A 19,290-nucleotide genomic window follows, 5' to 3' on the forward strand; every position below is an offset into this window, starting at 1 on the left:
CTTGCTTTCTAGATACATGAGTAGGAAAAATGTAGGAAAAATGAAAGATGGAGCACACAGGTGAAGGCTCAGAACTAACTTTGACATGTTAAAAGGATCTCACTGGCATAATTCCTCCTCCTTCATTAAATGTTTGTTTTGGATAGATGTAAAAGATACAGAAAAGCTCAATAAATTAATTACTTGGATTCAAGAGTTGCTTTTATATATTCTGAAAATAATTTGTATCTCTTTATGTACAGTTTATCTTAATACCCACAATTTTAAACTTAGATTTAAGCAAGATAAATGATCTAGCGAAAAGAAGTGGACCCAAAGGGGGAGGGGGGCATCGGGGGCCGCTTGGCGAATCTTAAAGCAGGCTCTGCATCCCTGACTTGCTGTGTGGTCTGGGCGTTGGGCTGCAGCTGTGAAAATCCTCCCGGCGTTGCTGTGAGGATGAAAGGAAGCAACACACGCGAGGGGCTGGGCAGCCAGTGCTTGGCAGAGATTTTAAAAGTCCCCTCGCTCTTCTGACTCGTCTGGCATTCACGGGTCTGGCCATTCCGGTCAGCCCAGCCCTTGTATCCTCGTCCACACAGCCTGCTCCCTCCAGGACTATCCATCACATGCGTTGTCACAGACAGGGACATGGAAGGAGAGCTGTCACCAGCTTTAGGGTTTGGCTGGTGACCCCCTTGCCCTAATGGAAGCCCACCTCTCTGGGGACTACTCTTCCCAGAGCCCTGGGGGCTGGGCTCCGCAAGGTCAGGGAGACACCAGAAGGAGGGCACCTGCCTTCTCCAGAAGGTGGGATGGCTCAGGTCTCTGAGAGGTCACACCTTGCACACCTTGCAGCTTGCACACCTTGTGGGGACAATTCCTGCAGGTCCCCAACCCCCAGAGGAAGGGCTACCTATGAAGAAGGACACAAGGCGATGGCTTCTATACGTGTCAGCTCCTCCCAGCAGGCCTATGTGTGCGTGTGAGACACAGTGTCCCAGGGACACCTGAAAGCCTCTGCGCATGTGTGTCCACCACCCTATCTGTGTAATGGGGGCCCTCCTCTCTAGCCCAATGCCACGGACTGTGTTGGACTATCCATTACGGTCTAGGTGATGGTTAATTTTATATGTCAACCTGCCTACCTCTGGTGCCCAGTTGTTTGGTCAAACACATCTAGATGTTGCGGGAAAGGAATTTTTTGGTGCAATTAACAATTTAAATCAGTAGACTTTTTTTTTTCTCTTGTCTTTTTGGGGCCACACTTGCTGCATAAGGAGGTTCCCAGGCTAGGGGTCCATTCGGAGCTGTAGCTGCTGGCCTATGCCACAGACACAGCAACACAGGATCTGAGCTATGTCTGCGACCTACACCACAGCTCATGGCAACACTGGATCCTTAACCCACTGAGCAAGGCCACGGGTCGAACCTGTGTCCTCATGGATGCCAGTCGGGTTCATTACTGCTGAGCCACGATGGGAACTCCTAAATCAGTAGACTTTGAATAAAGCAGGTTACTCTCCATAATGTAGGTGGGCTGCACCAATTAAGAGAAAGGACTGAGGGCCCCTCGAGAGGAAGGAATTCTGCCTCCAGACAGCCTCTGGACTCAAGACTACAAGCTCAACTCCTGATGAAATTTCCCGGCCTGCCCTGTGGACCTCAGACTTGCCAGTCCCACAATCATGTGAGGCAATTCCTTAAAATAAATCTCTCCCTCTTCCTCTATGTCTCTATATAAGATAAACACATACACACAACGCCTCTCTGCAGAGAGAGTACATATAGACGTGTATGCACATATTGTGTGTGTACACGTATCTCTTTCTCTCTGGAGAGTTCTAACACACCCATGTGGTGTGTTTGCTGAACCCAGTGGCTGAGAGCACAGTCTCTGGAGCTGCCCGTCTGGGACTGGATTCTGACCCTGTTTCTTATTCGCTGTGTGATTGGTCAAATGAATTCCTTTTCCTGGGCCTCAGTTTTCCCATCTGTAAAGGGGGTAATGGCAGGCCCCAGCTTGGGTGTAGGGAGGTGCCCGGCTCGGGGGCCGGCACGGGGCAGTCCCAGGCCCACAGTCCCCCTCTCCCTGGCCATGTCTGCAGGGCAGTGTGTCTCACCGGCTGCCGGAGGCGGGGCTCTCGGTGGCGGCGGCGAGGGTGGCCAGGCAGGGGGCTATACCGCTGTACACACTGTGCTGACTGTGAACTCCGCCTCGGTGGCCATGATGTCTGTGGGCTGGATGTTGCGGTCGTACATCGGGTTCTCAAACGTGGCTCGAACATTCGTGTTCTCGTGGCCGGCGTACCCATTGAATGGAACTTTGGGTCTTCTCCTGGGAAGGGGAGCGCGTGACCAAGATGGGAAAAGAGGAGACTCAGGGCTCTCGGGGGCGGGGGGGGGGGGAGGGGCAGGGAGGCTCTGTCTTCCCTTTAGGAGGTCACAGCCCACCTGGGCCAGGAAGCCTCTGGGCAGGTCAGGGTCAGGGTCAGGGTCAGGGTCAGGGTCAGGGAGAGACCTTCCTGCCCCCGCCCCGGGGAGCGTCCCTTCCCTGTACCTGTGCTTGTAGAGATAGAGCACGAAGCCCGCGATGATGAGCGCGATGAAAGGCACCAGGATGGCGGCTGCCACCGAGCTGCTGTTGGAAGCAAAGTGGCGGCCGATGGACTCGGGGTCTGACTCCAGCAGCCTGAGGTCTGCAAAGTCCGAGAACAGAACCTCAGGTCACAGACACAGTGGCCACTGCCACGAGGGGCGCTGTGGCTTGGGATGCTGCCCAGAGCCCACCCCTGCCTCCCACCCAACCCTCCACCCCAGGGACCTCCTCCTGGAGGAAGCTCCCACACGGGCAGGTCAGGCCTGGGGAAGCCAGTCTGCGGGGGATCTGGAAACTGCGTCGCAGAATAAAATCTTAAAAGAGTGCAGCCTTCTAGAAGTTTCCAAACTTCTTTTGGCCATGGAAGCCTTTTATCACATGAAGCCTTCCAAGGAAGCCAAACTAGAAAACAGAGGAAGGTGTTCTGCTCTGGGGTGTGGGAGAGGCGGTGGAGGGGATGCTGAAGTTTCTGCCCTGGAGGGTCTCCCTCCCCCTCCTCCCTGCCCCTCCCGCACTCACTGGGAGGGCTCTGAAGACCCCAGTGGGAACCGCTGCCCCTGTGAAGTGCCCCACTGAGCTCAGGGGCTGAGGCCACCAGACGGGAGAGGGGACGGGTCTGCCGAGGGCGGTGAGGGGTCAGCCGTGAAGCCAAAACAAGAACTTGGTTTCCTGAGGTCTCTGCAGTGTGTAAGACTGAGGGGCCAGAGGAACTGCCTTCCAGTATGTGTGGAAGAGAGTGAGCCCTCACCCCCAGCAGCTCAAGAGGACAGAGCAGGGAACAACTCCAGGGGACGAGCAGGGCAGAGTGGGAACCACAGGGAAGCAGATTTCCGCTTAAGGCAAGGAGAAGCTTTCGGAAGGTCAGATCTTCGAGAAAATGCAATGCACTGCCTGGGCAGGTGGGGTGGGGTGGGTGAGGGGCACCCCGGGGGGACTGGTGGCATCAGGACCTCATGCCCATAGAGCTGGGCCTGCCTCCTATCTCCCCCTGCACTGCTTCTGAGAAGCCAGGACCCCTCCCCCCATCAGGGGCTCTGGGTCAAGGTCAATATCTGGAGTGAGGATGCCTGACACTGATGCCGTGGGACGTGCAGGGTAGCGATGCTGGGGAAGAGCTAGGGAAGGAGCCTCCTTGGCGCTTGGCTTTCTCATCTGTAAAATGACAGCAATACGAGCCTTCTGGGACTGAGTAAAGACTCCTGAAGGAGCCCCACGTCTTAATGCTCAGGGGTCTGGGGCCAGATAGCATTGTGGGGGTGCATTGGAGACCAGGTGTCCCTTAAGCTGGGGGCTCTTAACTCAGGGCCGAGCATGAAGCTGTTAGGCAAAGCTTGAGCATGCCCTGCACTGTGTTTGTTTCTGGGGAGATGTTCCCCGGCTTTGAGCAGGATCTCAAAGTTTCCTTGGTCCAAAAGAGGCTAAGAACCCCTGCCTTGGGCTGTGGAACTTCACCAGCCCCTGACCCCTCCATCCCATCCTAGAAGTGTCTCCACCACCCACATGAGCTCACATTCTAGGGCCAAGAGCTAGTTACCAAGTCTTTGAAAGCCGAACTGCCCGAAGCCTTGGCCCTTGACGGAGCCCTGGTAGATGAAGGTGCCTCCGGAGGACTCTGAGGAGACCTGAGATGATGGGAGCAGAGAGCATAAGACAGCTGGTGTGCCAGAAACAGTCGGAAGTCCTGCCAGCCAGGTACACACTGCCAAACTCGCTGGTGTCACCGGCCCACCCATCACCCCCATGACACACACACCCTGCCACACCCAGGCAAGGGTGGCGCTCCATGGATGTGCTGGGGCGGGGGCTCCAATTGCTTGCTGGAGGTAGGGAGACATTTTTATTTTCTACTGGTCAAACCCCTTCATCTGTCTGTGCCTCAGCTTCTCATTTATAAAATGGGAACAATGACCATACCCAGGTCCTAGGGCTGCTGTGAAGATTCACACTAGTGAATACAGATAAAGCACCCAGAACACGTCCTTCACCCTGGATAAGTGTTAGCTGTTGCCAATGTGAGGAAAACCTGAGTTTGAAAGCACCGTGCAAGAAGCCAAGCCGTGATGAAACTGGACTTGGAAGATTGAATGTACTTCATCCCAGTTCCAACAGCTATTAATTTGGGAGGTGACTACGGAGCCATATGTCCTCCCTGCTCCCCCCACCCTTGCCTGTATGAAGCACAGGCGCCAGCCAGACATTGTGAGCTGGGACTGCTCAGCTGAGGGCGAGCTTTGAGGATGCTTGTGCTGCCGGGGTCCCTCCCAGAACCCCCTGTCCATGGTGCTGACCTCTCTTCCCATCCACCCCCACCTCCCCAACATACCCTGGGTGACACAGAAGTGGGCCCAGAGGTTGGCTGTCATTCCAGGCAGTTGCTCCTGCTGTTTCTGGCTCCTTGGAGCTCCGTTTGCACCTCGCCCCTGCCCTGCTCTGCCCTCCAGCTCCAGCTCCCAGCTTTGCCCCTGTTCCCCCGCCTCTGGCCACCCTCCCAGTATGGGGGAGATTACTGTCTTGGCACAGCTTCTGGACTACTATTGATGGCAGCCAGGACTGGGCTACCCAAGAGAATCCACCGAATATTCTGGAGAAGCCCAAGGGTCTAACCACAGTGCCACCCCGGAGAAACCACCTGCTTCTGCTTATGTGTTTATAAGCAGATTCACTAAACCCACAGTCCTCTGCCACGTGGTCCTTTCCATGAGGACACACCCTGACTCCTCTGCTCTCTGCTCCTCTGGCCACAGGACCCCTTCCTCCTTCCAACCACCCCCCGCCGACCCCCCACTTCTTCTAGCTTCAACAACCCAGGACAGGGAAGCTGAGGATGGGACAGGTGACTGCTCCATTCCTCCATCTGGGAACTTGGAAGGTATGGGCAGAGGAGCGTCACTGCAGACCCAGATCCCACTTCAAGAATGCCCTTGCACATAACAAGGCTTTCCCACAAGGGGATGTATGAGAGTGGTCTCTTTTCCCCCAAGTCCTGGTGTCTTGTGAGCTGTGCTAAGTTGCCTTCAACCTGCATCCTCAAATGAGAGATGTGCAGTGTTCATCTGGGACTCACCACCTTCTCCCAGCTCTCACCACCACACCGTGACCTTCAACTTGCTTGAATTTACTCTTCTATTGTTGACCTCCAACTCCTTGCTTTCTGCTCCAACATCAGCACCTCCTTCCTCTTGCTCAGGTGTACTGATCTCTGGGCTCTCAGCCTCCTGGCCCTTTTCATCTTTTTCTGTGGTCACGTCACCAGCAGATGAGGACTCCCTTGCGCCCAGTCCTGGCGCCACAGAAAACCTCCTCCCACCTTCCATGTCGATCCTAAGAGTTTCCACCACTTCTCTCCTCCCCTCCCCTGCCAGTGATCTGGGCCTCAGGGACGGGGCGAGGGCACAGGGAGGTCGAGGACTGAGTGGGGTTGTGCTGAACTTACATGCCCATCTAAGGCCCAGCGATCATCTTTGAACTTATTCACAAAGATCTCCACAGGCCCTGTAATCTGGTAAACTTGGAGGAGAAGATGGAAATCTTCTTTCTTGTAGATTCCTGGGCAGAGAAAGTTCAGAGAGAACACTTGAAAGATCCAGGAAAATTTCCAGACCCAAATTTGTGGGTATGTGGGTGTGAGTGAGTGGGATTTCACAGGCAGATGTTGATATCAGTGTCCGTGTGTGACTGGAATTAGGGGAGCGTAGTGTGGCCTGTGTGTTTGTGGAGGCGGAATGCGAGGACATGCAAGAATGGGCACATGTGTGCCAATAAACAACAGGATTACTGGCCCGTGGTTGTGTTCCCGTTTACACACGTATGTGTGAGAATGAAGTGAATGAGATTTTGTACGTGTTAAGGGGTCGGTTAGTGAATGGGTGTGCTTACAATTCAGTGCATGCAGGAATGCATGAGGATATATATATAAGAGTGTGCAGATGTGTTTAGGACTATGTCTTAGAGCAGCTGTGTGAGTAGGAGTGTTGGTTGTGTTTGTGTGTGTCTGTGTGAGTGGCTGTGACTGCACGTGGGGTTGTGTATTCACGTGTACAGTCATTTACTCGTGCATCCATCAATCTCTTCATCTACACAATAAACACTTTCTAAGATATTTAGTTTTTCTGATTATAGAAAATGTGAAAACTGGGGAGATTTTTGGAAAATGCAGAGATGCATGGAGAAAGACAATTCACTTCTGATCTTATTTCGGAGAAATAACCACTGTTAACATTTTGGTGTAATTACTCCCAATTTTCTTTCTCATGAATATCGTTTTTTCCTTTAAAAACTGGAGTCACATTTTAAATGCATTACAGTGGGTGTATTTCCTCCCCAATTGGCATAATATTTTATTCAGCAGACATACTATAATTAATACATCCATTTCTTTTGAGACAATTTCCCATTCCTAGTTTTTATGTAAGACAAATAGCCCTGTAATGTGAACATTCTTTATTCATAAATGTTTGATCCCCTCTATAACTGCTTCTAATAGTTACACTTCTCTAAGAAGTGTAATTAATGGGTCCGATCATTTTCATGTCTCTTGATACAAATTGCCATATTATTTTCTAGAACTATACTATATTTATACTCTGACCAGCACTGCATCAGTACCCTGAACTAGCACAAAAGTTTATCACTTCAAAAATATTTTAGTGGGATAGAGGGAAAGTGACATTTTGTGTTGACTTTTTTTTGGGATTACTGCTAAAAAATATTTTTCTATTTGTTTATTACAAACTCTGTACTTTGGCTTCTGGGAGTTCTTTGCCTCTATTTTTTGGTTTAGATTTTAGGGATCTCTCTCTCTTTTTTATTTGTAAGAGTTCCTTGTATGTTCAATATTAATATTTGTCATCTATTTCCCTCCAATCTGTGGCACTTTTCTCACGTAAACCAAAGTGAATAGACACTTCTCCCCCTGCTTAGCGGACGAGTCTGAGCCCTGCATGATGACAGTGGACTTGTTCTTGAGAAGAACCTGTGCTGGTCACCCTTACCACCTGCAGGCCTTCCCCGAGGTGGCCAGCTCCTTACCAGCCAAGTGTAGCTCCACACCACTGTGGTCAATCATGGTGGCATTGACCTTGCTGTTGATGGCCTGGAAGCCAGTCACGCGGAGCATGGCTGGCTGCTTCTTCCCCTGGTACTCATAGGCCCCTTTCCATAGGGAATTCTTGGCAAAAACATCCCCAGGAACTAGAGGAATGGAGAAGTAGATGTGAGAGGGACTTTCATGTGTACTGATAGAATGGAGGCCACCTGATCCAGTTCACTCCTTGAGATGGTTTTTCCACAGCATCTAACACATGGGAGGTGGCGGGGCGCTCTGACCCTTGTGGTGCTCTGTGTCTTGGAGTGGATGGGTGGAGGCAGGGGGAGAAAGTGGGTAAAGAAAAAAGAAAAGACGAATGCGAGAGAGGCAGAGGGGAAGGGCTAAGGAGTTGAAAAGATGGAGAAAGGGGAAAAGGGAAGAGAAAACCAAGGTCACTGTCATGTGGTACACGGGAACATGGACTAATGAAGTCTGGCAGATCGGACTTCTCATCCTGGCTCTCACGTAATAGTTATTTGATCACGTGCAAGAGCCTCCACTTCCTCACCTGGGTATGTCACACCTGCAGTTCTGTAAATAGGGGCCATCCTACTTATCTCATCAGTGGTTAAGTGAACGTGTGTCACATGATGTTGGCCACATAAAAGCCTATAATGAATGAGAGCTACTACAATTGTGACTTATTCTCTCAATACTTTTCTAAGGTGAGTATCATGAATCCTACAAAAGATAAACTGAAGCTCAAGAGGTGAATTTTATTTGTCCAAGGACACAGCTGGTCAGTGACCAAAACGGAACTTGAATTGGGTTTTATGCCAAAGCTCATCTTGTTTTTTGTATAACACACATGCTAATATGGTAAATAAAAGTATAAGCTTCAAAAATGGATATGATGGTCTAAAATAATTTTGTGTTGGTCAGCCACATCCGTAGTTCTGTGTCCAGTTCTGGATATCACCCTTTTTGAAAATTTTTTTTTTAGTTTAATTTTTTTGGCCCCCCTGCAGCATATGGAAGTTCCCAGGTCAGAGCTGTGACCTACACTACAGCTGCAGCAATGCTAGATCCTTAACTCACTGCGCCAGGCTGGAGATGGAACTGGCATCTCCACAGAGACGAGCCGGATCATTAACCCACCGTACCACAGTGGGAACTGGGACATCACCCTTGGAAAGACATAATACCTGTCTTAAAAATGTAGCCATCTCCAGCAAACTCCCCAGGCAGAACCTGGGTCTATGTGTCTGTATGACCACACACTAGCCGGCCCTGTGCCAGGAGGGGTTGTGGTCATCAATGGCTCCAGAGCTTGAAGCTCTGAATGTGTTTCTAGAAGGCCTGGGCTCTCTCTTCTGGATGTGGTTTCTGCCTCCTTCAAGCTCACTTCCTCCTGAGGTCTGCCTGGGGTCCAGAGAGGGATGGGGAAATTTGTTCGACTCTACAGACTGTTTTCATGCCTTTCCACTGAGTGTTCAGAAACCATGTGCGTGTTTTTGGGGGACGAGGTGAAAGAAGTGATGCCAGTTTCTTGAGCCAAAGATCTGGACCACACACACCTGAGGCTTGCGTGAGCGGAGGCTCCCGGGCTGTGTTGATGGGTCTCCCACTGGGCCGGACCTCTGCTGGGAAAAGAGAATGGAAGAAACGGGTTCAGCTTCGGGTCTCTACGCTGTTGGAAAAATAATGGCCACCTCTCTGACATCAGGTCCATGGGATCCTTGCTTTGGACTTATCCTCTTAGACCGGGGGGTGGGGGGTGGGGGAACTACTTTATCTGGGGATGCTATGGACCCCTGTCAGAATAACATAAAGAGTGAAAAGGAAATCCATTTATCAATTACAGTCATGGAAATGTGAAAAAAATGAGAATAGAATTATATATGTGATTCTTTATGAGTGCATTAAATAACAGGATGTGGCCGTGGGTTCAGCAACTATCAGAATCTTGAAATAGTCCGGAACATAATATTTCATGATATCAGGAACAACTGCAGTATAATATGGAAATCTCTGCAATTTCTACGGGTGACAGACTCACAGGTAATGTTAACACTACTACAAATTTTTTTTTTTTTTTGGTCTTTTGGTCATTTCTTGGGCCGCTCCCATGGCATATGGAGGTTCCCAGGCTAGGGGTCGAATTGGAGCTGTAGCCGCCAGCCTACGCCAGAGCCACAGCAATGCCAGATCTGAACCGCATCTGCAACCTACACCACAGCTCATGGCAACGCCAGATCCTTAACCCACTGAGCAAGGCCAGGGACCGAACCCGAAACCTCATGGTTCCTAGTCGGATTCGTTAACCACTGAGCCATGACGGAAACTCCAACACTACTACAAATTTTGGTCCACATCCTCAATTAAAGAAATGCTAAACTTCAGAAAGAGGTAAAGGGAAATAAAGATGTCTATTAAATAAAGATGTCTAGTACACGGGTCAGCTGAATGCCACTACCGAGGACGCTTGGCTGAAAAGTGCTGTCCTGAATTCTGCTTTCCTCCCAGAGGCCTGGCACAAAGGAGGTCCTTCCACCAAGTGAAAGTGAACTCCTTGTGCCCAGGTGGGTTTTCAGTGCGGTGCTTTCCTTCCTTGGAATGAAGATATTAAAACTGAGACACCCACCCAGGTGAAGGCAAAGGCGAAAGCTTTGGGCCTGAGCCAGACAGGCCAGGTTCAGGTCCCAGCAGTGCTGCTTGGTGACCCTGTGACCTCAGCCAGCCCTGTCTCCACTCAGAGTCTTGTCTCCTCATTTGAAACATGGAAAAATACTAAAAACCATCTTGCAGGTCTATGCTGAATAAATGAGGTTATGAACATGAAAGTCACAGTCAAGACATATTCCTGTCTTTTCTTCTTTTGCAGAAAAACAACAGAAAGATCTGCCTTGTCACCTCCCTTTGGGAGGACACGGAGTTGGGGAACACCCCTTCCAACTCTGAGGCCAGCTTATGTTCGGGTGTACAGAGGGCAGTGGACAAATTTTGCACAGTGACCCATAAAGGCATACTTCTAACGAAATGCCTTTATTGTCTTAGGTTTTATAAGATGAAGGGAGCAAAGAGGGAGAAAGCATCCCATGTGCCGGACACTGTGCCAGGCACTCTTGTCCACATTATTCCCTTTAGTCCTTCTCTCAGAACTGTGAGGTAGACATTATTGTCTTCATTTAATAAAAGAGAAACTTGTTAAGAGGTAAAGGGCTTGCCCAAGGTCTTACAGAAAGGGGTTGAGTTGAGATTCAACTGCATCTAAAGCATTTTGTATTTTTAGACACCAGTACCTATAATAGCATTAAAAAATAAAATACTTAAGAATAACTGTAACCAAGGATGTATAAGACTTGTATGTTGAAAATTACAAACTGTCACTTAAAGAAATTAAAGATCTAAATAAATGGAAAGATATCCCATGTTCATGGATTGCAAAAGTTTATATTGTTGAAATGGCAACACTCCCCAAATTGATGTACAGATTCTACACAATCTTTATCAAAATCCAAGCTGTCTGTTTTGCAGAAATTGTCACTCCAGTCCTAAAATTCATGTAGAAATAAAAGGGGCTCAGGATAGCCAAGACAATCTTGAAAAAGAACAAAAAGGAGGACTTATACTTCCCAACTTTAAAACCTTCTCTAAAGCTATAGTAATTAGGATTGTGTGGTAATAGCATAAGGATAGTTATAAATATCAATAGAATAAAATTGAGGATCCAGATATAAGCTCGCATACTTATGGCCAAATGCCCTTTGAAAAGGGTGCCAAGACAATCCAATGAGAGAGGAATAGTTATTTCAACAAATGATGCTGAGACAACTGGCTATCCACATGCAACAGCATGAATTTGGACACCAAAACACTTAGAAGAAAACACAAGCAAAAATCTTTGTGACCTTAGATTAGGCAATGGTTTCTTAGATATAAGAGTAGAAGACCAAGCAAGCCTATAAAATATAGATAAAATGGAGTTCATCAAAATGAAAACTTTTATGCTTAGAAGGGCACCAACAAGAAAAGGAAAAGATCCAAACTTACCCAACTGCATGCATTAAATATATGCAGTTTTTGTATATCAATTATATCTCAGTAATAAGCCTGTAAAAAAATTCCTATCTCTGAAAAAAAAGAAAAAAATTTAACACAGCATAAAATAGGCCTTAATTTAGATGATGAATGAAATAAAAAGAAAGTATTGTAAATAAAAAAAGAAAGTGAAAAGACAGCCTACAAAATGGGGTAAATATTGCCAACTTTGATTACTATGGCTTTGTAAAATATAATTTGAAATCAGGAAGTGTGATGCCTCCAGCTTTGTTCTTCTTTTTCAGGGTTGCTTTGGCTACTCAGGGTCTTTTGTGGTTCCATACAAATTTTAGGATTGTTTATCTTTAAAAAAAAATCTTAGTTTTATTAATCTTTCCCAAGTTATTATTTCATTTATTTCTGCTCTGCTTTTTTGTTATTTTCTTCATTCTACTAACTCTAGGCTGAGTTTGTACTTTTTCTTCTGGTCCTTGAGATGGAAATTTAGGTTATTTCATGTTTTTCTTTTTTCCTTAATGTAGGCATTTATCACTATAAACACTCCTCTTAGAACTGCTTTTGCTGCATCCCATAAGTTTAGTATGCTGTTTCCATCTCAAGATATTTTTGATCTCCCCTTTCATTTCTTTTTTGACTTACTGTTTGCTCAGGAGCATGTTGTTTAGTCTCTACACAATTGTGAATTTTGCAATTTTCTTCTTGTAGCTGATTTCTAGTTTCAGACCAAACTAGAAAAAAAAGATTCTTGATACAATATCAATCTTTTTAAATTTATTAAGACTGGGAGTTCCCATCATTGGCTCAATGGAAATATATCTGACTAGCATCCATGAGGATGTAGGTTTGTCCCCTGGCCTTGCTCAGAGCGTTAAGGGTCTGGCATTGCCGTGAGCTGTGGTGTGGGTTACAGATGCAGCTGGGATCTGGTATTGCTGTGGCTGTGGTGTAGGCCAGCGGCTACGGCTCCAACTTGACCCCTAGACTGGGAGCTTCCATATGCCGTGGGTGCAGCCCTAAAAAGACAAAATAAAATAAAATAAAATAAAAATTAAATTTATTAAGACTTGTGTTGTGGTCTAACATATGATCTATCCTGGAGAACATTCCATGTGCACTTGTAAAGGTGCTCACCATCACTAATCATTAGGGAGATGCAAATCAAAACCACAACAACATACCACCTTATACCTGTTAGGATGGCTATCATGGAAGGGATAAGAGATAACAAATGCTTATGAGGATGTAGAGAAAAGGGGACCCTTGTACACTGTTGGGAATGTGAACTGGTACAGCCAGTATGGAAGACAGTATGAAGTTTCCTCAAGATATTAACAATTGAACTACCAAGGGATCCAGCAATCTGACTTTGTATATCTAAAGGAAATGAAATCACTATCTCAAAGATTTACTTGTACTCCCATTTCATTGCAGCATTATTCACCATAGAGAAACTATGGAAACAAACTTCCCATTGATAGATGAATGGATAAAGAAAATGTGGTGTGTACATACAATGTAATATTATTCAGCCATTTGTGGTAACATAGAGGAATTCAGAGGACATCATGCTAAGTGAAATAAGCCAAGAAAGAGAAAGATAAATATCACATGTTACAACTTATATGTGGAATCTAAAAAGAAAAAAGTCAAACACATAAGAACAGAGAGGAGAATGGTGGTTGCCAGGGGCTTGGGGAGAAGGAAGTAGCTGGAGGCTGGTAAAAGGATAAACTTTCAGTTATAAGATGTATATGTAATAATATGGTAACTATAGTAGATAATACTGCATAACTTCCATGTTCTCACCAAAAAAAAAAAAAAGAGAGAGATAAATAGGTGAGGTGATGGATGTGTTAATTTGATGGTAAGAATCCTTTCACAATGTATATCAAATTATCATGTACATTTTAAATATATTTCAATTTATTTGTCAATTATACCTCAATAAAGCTGGATAAAAGAAATCAACAGGATAAAAAAATAGAATTCTTACAACTTAACAATAAAAAGACAAATAGCCCAATTAAAAAATGGGCAAAGGATCTGAATATAGACTTTTCTCCAAGGAAGATACACAAATGGCCAATAACAAATGAGAAGATGCTCACCATCATTAGCCATTAGGGAAATGTAAATGAAAACCACAATGTCAAACTACTCCACAGCCACTTAGGATGGCTCTACTTAAAGAGATGGACAATAACAAGTACTGGCAAGCATGGAGAGCAGTGAGACCCCTGGTGCTTTGCTGGTAGGAATGCAAGGTGAATATAAAGGCACTTTGCGGAACAGTTTGACAGTTTCTTACACTGTTAAGCGCTGAGTTAGCCTATTTCAAGATATAGATCCGAGAGAATTGAAAACATATATCCATCCAAAAAATGTTCAAATTAGCATTATTCATAATGGTCCCAAAGTGGAAACAACTCCAATGTTCATCAATGGATAAATGGATCAACCACAGGTGATGTACCCATCCGTAGATTATTCAGGCCTTAAAACAGAATGAAACAGTCATAGTGCTACAACATGGATGAACCTTGAAAAAAATTATACTGGGTGAAATAATCCAGTCACAAAAGAACACATGTCATAAGATTCCACTAACCTGAGTTGGTGGAATTGGCAAATTCATAGACATAGGAAGTATAATAAAGGTTATTAGAGGCTGGAGGGAAAAGGGAATGGAAAGTTTTTTTTTTTTTTTTTTTTTTTCCTTTTTAGGGCTGCACCTGTGGCATACGGAAGTTCCCAGGCTAGGGGTCGAAGAGGAGCTGCAGCTGCTGGCCTATATCCCAGCCACAGCAATACGGGATCTGAGCCACATCTGTAAACTACACCACAGCTCATGGCAAGGCCGGACCCTTAGCCCATTGAGTGAGGCTAGGGATCGAACCCGCGTCCTTATGGATCCTAGTTGGGTTCCTTACTGATGAGTCATGACGGGAACTCCTAGGAAGTTATTATACAATATGGGTATGAAGTTCTTGTTTGGGATGATGAAAGAGTTCGGAAAATGGATAGCGATGACAGTTGTATACTATTGTGAATGTACTTATGCTATTCAATTGTACACTTAAAAATGGTTAAAATGGTAAATATTATGTTTTGTATATTTTACCACAATAAAAACTCAAACCAATATACTCCAAGGAAGAAACCTTATATCACTACCATGGGTGAAACACAAATATATCTTTCCACAAAAGACATTTACAACAATTCATACAATGAAAACACATTATGAAAGTCTAACTCTGATAAAGGCTCTGAACCTGTAGCCTTCTCTCTCTGAGGGGCTGGACAGCAAAACCCTTAAAGGCCTGGATTCTGAGGTTAGACCTGCAGAGTGTGAATCTCAGCTCTTTCCCTTTACCAGTGGGTGACCTTAGGCATGTTACTTAACCTCTCAGTGCCTCGGCTTCCTCCTATATTAAATGGGGACATGAATAACATAGGCCTGATAGGATGATTGCAAGGATTAAGTGAGTTAGTGCACACGAAGCACTTGGAACAATGTCTGGGATGGATGAGATCAGCACCTGGGAGAGAGAGCTGAACGCCAGCCCAGTGCCGAACGGATCCTTTATCCTTGCTGGATTCTTCACCTAAGACTTGACTCAGATCACCTTCTCCAGGAAGCCTTCCCTGATTCTCCCCTCCCCCTTAGGCTCGATCAGTGCCCTTCCTCCTCATCCTCACAGTATTCAGAGCATCTCTGTGTTCCTGGAGGTACTGTTATATCTGATGACAAGTGTGTCATCCCCAGACGAACGTGAGCTCCCCGAGGGCAGGGTTTGCTCTTTCGCCTCCCCATCCCCATGCCCAGTACTGCATGCACAGTGATGATGCCCCATAAATAGAGGATAAATGAATGGAGAAGAGGAGGAAGGTCTGGGGCATTCTGGTCACCCCAAGGGATCTGTGAGTGGGCACTGCTTTATCAAGGCTATAATATTCTTCATTCTGGTGGAACAAAGAGCTTTTCTCTGTCTGGTGATTAAGTATAATCCTGGGAGAGTGTTTAAGCTCAGGCAGAAGGTAGCAAGCTACAACCTGGGACGGCTTCGCTCTCTGCCTCTTGGGATTGATGGCTCTGGTTTCCTCTCCTAGACCCAACCCCTCAGAAGTGGGGTGCAGTTTTTGGAAACCACATTTCTTTCTCTTCTTTGGCTCTCTTTCACTCAAGGTCAGCTGTGCCCTAGGCCTCGCTCCCTGGAGAGGTTCGCCGAGGGGGCACACTCACCCAGGCAGATGGGCGGTTTGCCTGTCCAGCTGCCATCTGCTTTGCAGGTGCGGTGCTCGGAGCCACCCTTGAGGGAGAAGCCTTCCTGGCAGGAATAGATGAGTGTGTAGCCCATGGAGGGCAAGTCCAGGGCCCCGACGTTGGCATGGGTGGGTGTCTCTGGCTGCTTGCAGTGGTGAGCTGGACGAGAGGAGAGATTGCTGGGCATGGGGAGATTTGGGTCTCCAGGGGCCTCTCCTCCACTGCCCTGTCTCTCAAAGAAACATCCCTTTCCTTTCCCTCTCGCTTCCCTTTCTTGTCCAGAAACCCCTCCCCGTTCCCCCCACCGCCCCCCCATTCCCCACCCAACCCACCCACCCCAGCCCTGATCCACCCCAGCCTTGATGTCAACATGAGTGGCCACGGTGGAGAGCATGTGGATACCGACTCAGTCACCCTGGGGGAGCCTAAGCCAGTAGCTCTTTTCTGGAAGAGGAGGAATTAGGGTCCAAAGCTTGCAATCTTTCATCTGTAGGACTGTCCTTGTAGTTGATAGTATTTGCTGCCAGTGGTCCGTTCTTTCTTTTTCTTTGCTAAGGCACAGGAATTGCCTTCAAATATCAAAAAGGCTTGTGTGTGGAAATATCTTCTGCGGGGCCCCAAGGGGTCAGGGGTGCAGAGAGACCAATATTGGTCCCAATGAGAAGTTGTGAGCTCCCTGTCCTTCAGAGCATTCAAGAGCATCCTGGATGCCCAGCTTGGGGAGACCTTGCGTGGCCAGGAGAAGCTGTCTGGGATGCAGGCGAGCTGGGCACTCACGGACACAGTCGGGCGGGGTTCCGCTCCACGTCAGGTTGGGGAGGCAGGTCCTGGTGGTGGAGCCCTGGAGCAGGTAACCTTTCTGACAACGGAAGAGCACCGTGCTTCCAACCTGCGGTCAGGACGGAAGTTCCCACGGTCACCTTCCATCCAGCGGATGCTTCATACCCATCACTTGGCTGCTTGCTTTCCCACAACCCCCTCCCGCCCACCTTTCTGTCTCTCTGCCTGGTTAAATCTTATTTATCCCTTGAGGCAGCTTATGCTATATCTCTTCTGAGGCCTCATCCAATTCCCTGGGCCAGATCGATGCTCTCGTGGGATACATCATCCTCTGCTGTGGTGGACGGAGTGCCTGACTCAGAATCAGAAGATCCTGGGTCCAAGTTCTGGCTTCTACATATCCTCACGGGATGCCAGGCTGCACAAAACCTCTACACCTTAGGCTTCCTCTGTAGAGACTTGGGAGGACCATCCCTGCCACGACCACACCAGAATGTTGGGACCCTCAAATGTGATGGTGGATTTCAAAGCATTTTATAAAATGTGAAGAACTGTGCCAAACAGAATCGTACTGGGTGTGTGTCTCTTCCTTCGATGAATCTGTAAATTCTTTCAGGGCGTGTTCCCTACAGAAACCGGGCTGTGTGTTGTAAGCATCTCTTAAGCAGAATTGCCCTCCCTGCATCTTTCCCTCTGCTCCATTGTTTCCCCATCCTCACCTTCCACAAGCTCTTCCACTGTCTGACTCAACATCCCTGCAACCACCAGCTCCATCTCTCCATCTCCAAACCAGGTGGCACAACACTGCCAAGTTGGCTTCCTAAACTGCATCTCGGCTCATGCTCTTCCCCAGCTCAAAAGACTCCTGGGTTTCTCCTCGGAACTCCTTAGATTCCTTTCCACTATGCCACAACGGGAACGCCAATGCTCTAGTCTTTGCAAAATTTATTATGTGATATTTGATGCATAGTAAAGAATATATGCAACAGATATAGACGTCAATCATCATCATAAAAGGATGAGCCCACTATCTCTGGGAGTGGATTCAAACAGTGCAAGGCGAATTTTTTTTTTTTTTTTTGAGGCTGCATCTGCATGTGGCATATGGAAGTTCCAGGCTAGGGGCTGAATTGGAGCTGCAGCTGCTGGCCTACGCCACAGCCACAGTCACACCAGATCTGAGCTGCTTCCTTGACTGACACTGCAGCTTGAGACAACGCCAGATCCTCAACCCACTGAGCAAGGCTGGGGATCAAACCCATATCCTCATGGAGACTATGTCGGTTCTTAACCTGCTGAGCCACAGTGGGAACTCCTCACAAGGTGAAACTGAATTTCCACTCCCTTCCTCGGTGCCAACCTGATTGTGTTTTGTACTTCATCACCTCATTCAGCAAATGGCACCTCTCTGCACCCAGCTGTGCAAATCAAAACCCTGAAGTCATCCCTGATTCCTTCCTTTCCTTCAACCCTGCATCCAATCCGTCACCAAGCCCTCTTGGTTCTGCCTACAACTTACATCCTGACCCCTTCACCTCCCTCCATTTTCATGGTCACTGCCCTGGCTCAGTCCCACCCTCATCTCTCTCTCCAGATGCTGCAGTAGTGGCTTATTTGTCCAAGTGCTTCCATTCCTAACGCCCTACAACTCATTCTCCCCTCAGGGTCCTGGGTGAGTGTTCAAATAATGGATCAGACTGAATCACCTTCATGTGGTTTTCCTTGATATTGAGAATAAAATCCAAGATTCTTATCATGGTCTCAAGGTCCCACATGACCCAGTCCATACCCTACTTTCTTTTCTTTTTTCTTTTTCTTTATTTATTTCTTTTTTTTTTAGGGCTGCACCTGTATCATATGGACATTTCCAGGCAAGGGACTGAAGCAGCGCTGCAGCTGCCGGCCTATACCACAGCCACAGCAATGCCAGATCTGAGCCGTGTCTGCGACCTACACCACAGCTCACAGCAACGCCGGATCCTTAACCCACTGAGCAAGGCCAGGGATCGAACCTGCATCCTCATGGATACTGGTTGGATTCCTTTCCACTATGCCACAGTGGGACGCCAATGCCCTAAATCTTTCCAAAATTTATTACGTGATATTTGATGCGTAGTAAAGAATATACGGAACAGACACAGATGTCAATCATCATCACAAAATGGGCACCTTAAGTTGAGCCCACTCCTCAGCGTAAGGGTCAGAACACCACTGACACGGTGGTAACTGTCTTCGTGGCCCTCCTGTGCCCTCCAAGTGCAAACCAGCATCTTGAATTTTGTGTTTTTCATTTCCTTGCTTAGTGGGAAAACAATTCGATTCCATATGTGTACATAAATCCCTAAACGATGTTAAGCTCTTCTCGGTCTTAATCTTCCTAGAAATAGCATTCTGCCACCTTTGACCTTCAACACCATGTCTCCAAGATCCACCCACATGGTGGAGAACAATGGTTCTTGCATTATTGTCACTGCTGTGTGATCCGCCATGGTGGGACCACAGCACGATTTTTCTCATGTGCTGGTAACGTGTACGAGAGTATCTCCGGGGTTGGTTTCTGTGATGACAATTTCTGGG

At 47.3% G+C, this 19,290-nt stretch overlaps 1 protein-coding gene across 1 annotated transcript in view; it reads right to left on the reverse strand.

Moving 5' to 3' along the window:
* CSMD2 (CUB and Sushi multiple domains 2) overlaps positions 1–19,290 on the reverse strand; it is a 648,967-nt gene that overhangs the window by 3,431 nt on the left and 626,246 nt on the right. The window contains exons 63-70 of the mRNA XM_047793175.1: positions 16,711–16,822; positions 15,913–16,092; positions 9,182–9,244; positions 7,607–7,768; positions 6,012–6,124; positions 4,113–4,200; positions 2,540–2,678; positions 2,103–2,317 (exon numbers count right to left, since the gene is read on the reverse strand). Coding sequence (XP_047649131.1) covers positions 2,158–2,317; positions 2,540–2,678; positions 4,113–4,200; positions 6,012–6,124; positions 7,607–7,768; positions 9,182–9,244; positions 15,913–16,092; positions 16,711–16,822 — 1,017 coding nt within the window. The 3' untranslated portion in view covers positions 2,103–2,157. The remainder of the gene's footprint in view (positions 1–2,102; positions 2,318–2,539; positions 2,679–4,112; positions 4,201–6,011; positions 6,125–7,606; positions 7,769–9,181; positions 9,245–15,912; positions 16,093–16,710; positions 16,823–19,290) is intronic.

Source organism: Phacochoerus africanus, chromosome 8 (genome assembly GCF_016906955.1).
Source record: "Phacochoerus africanus isolate WHEZ1 chromosome 8, ROS_Pafr_v1, whole genome shotgun sequence".
NCBI lineage: Eukaryota > Metazoa > Chordata > Mammalia > Artiodactyla > Suidae > Phacochoerus > Phacochoerus africanus.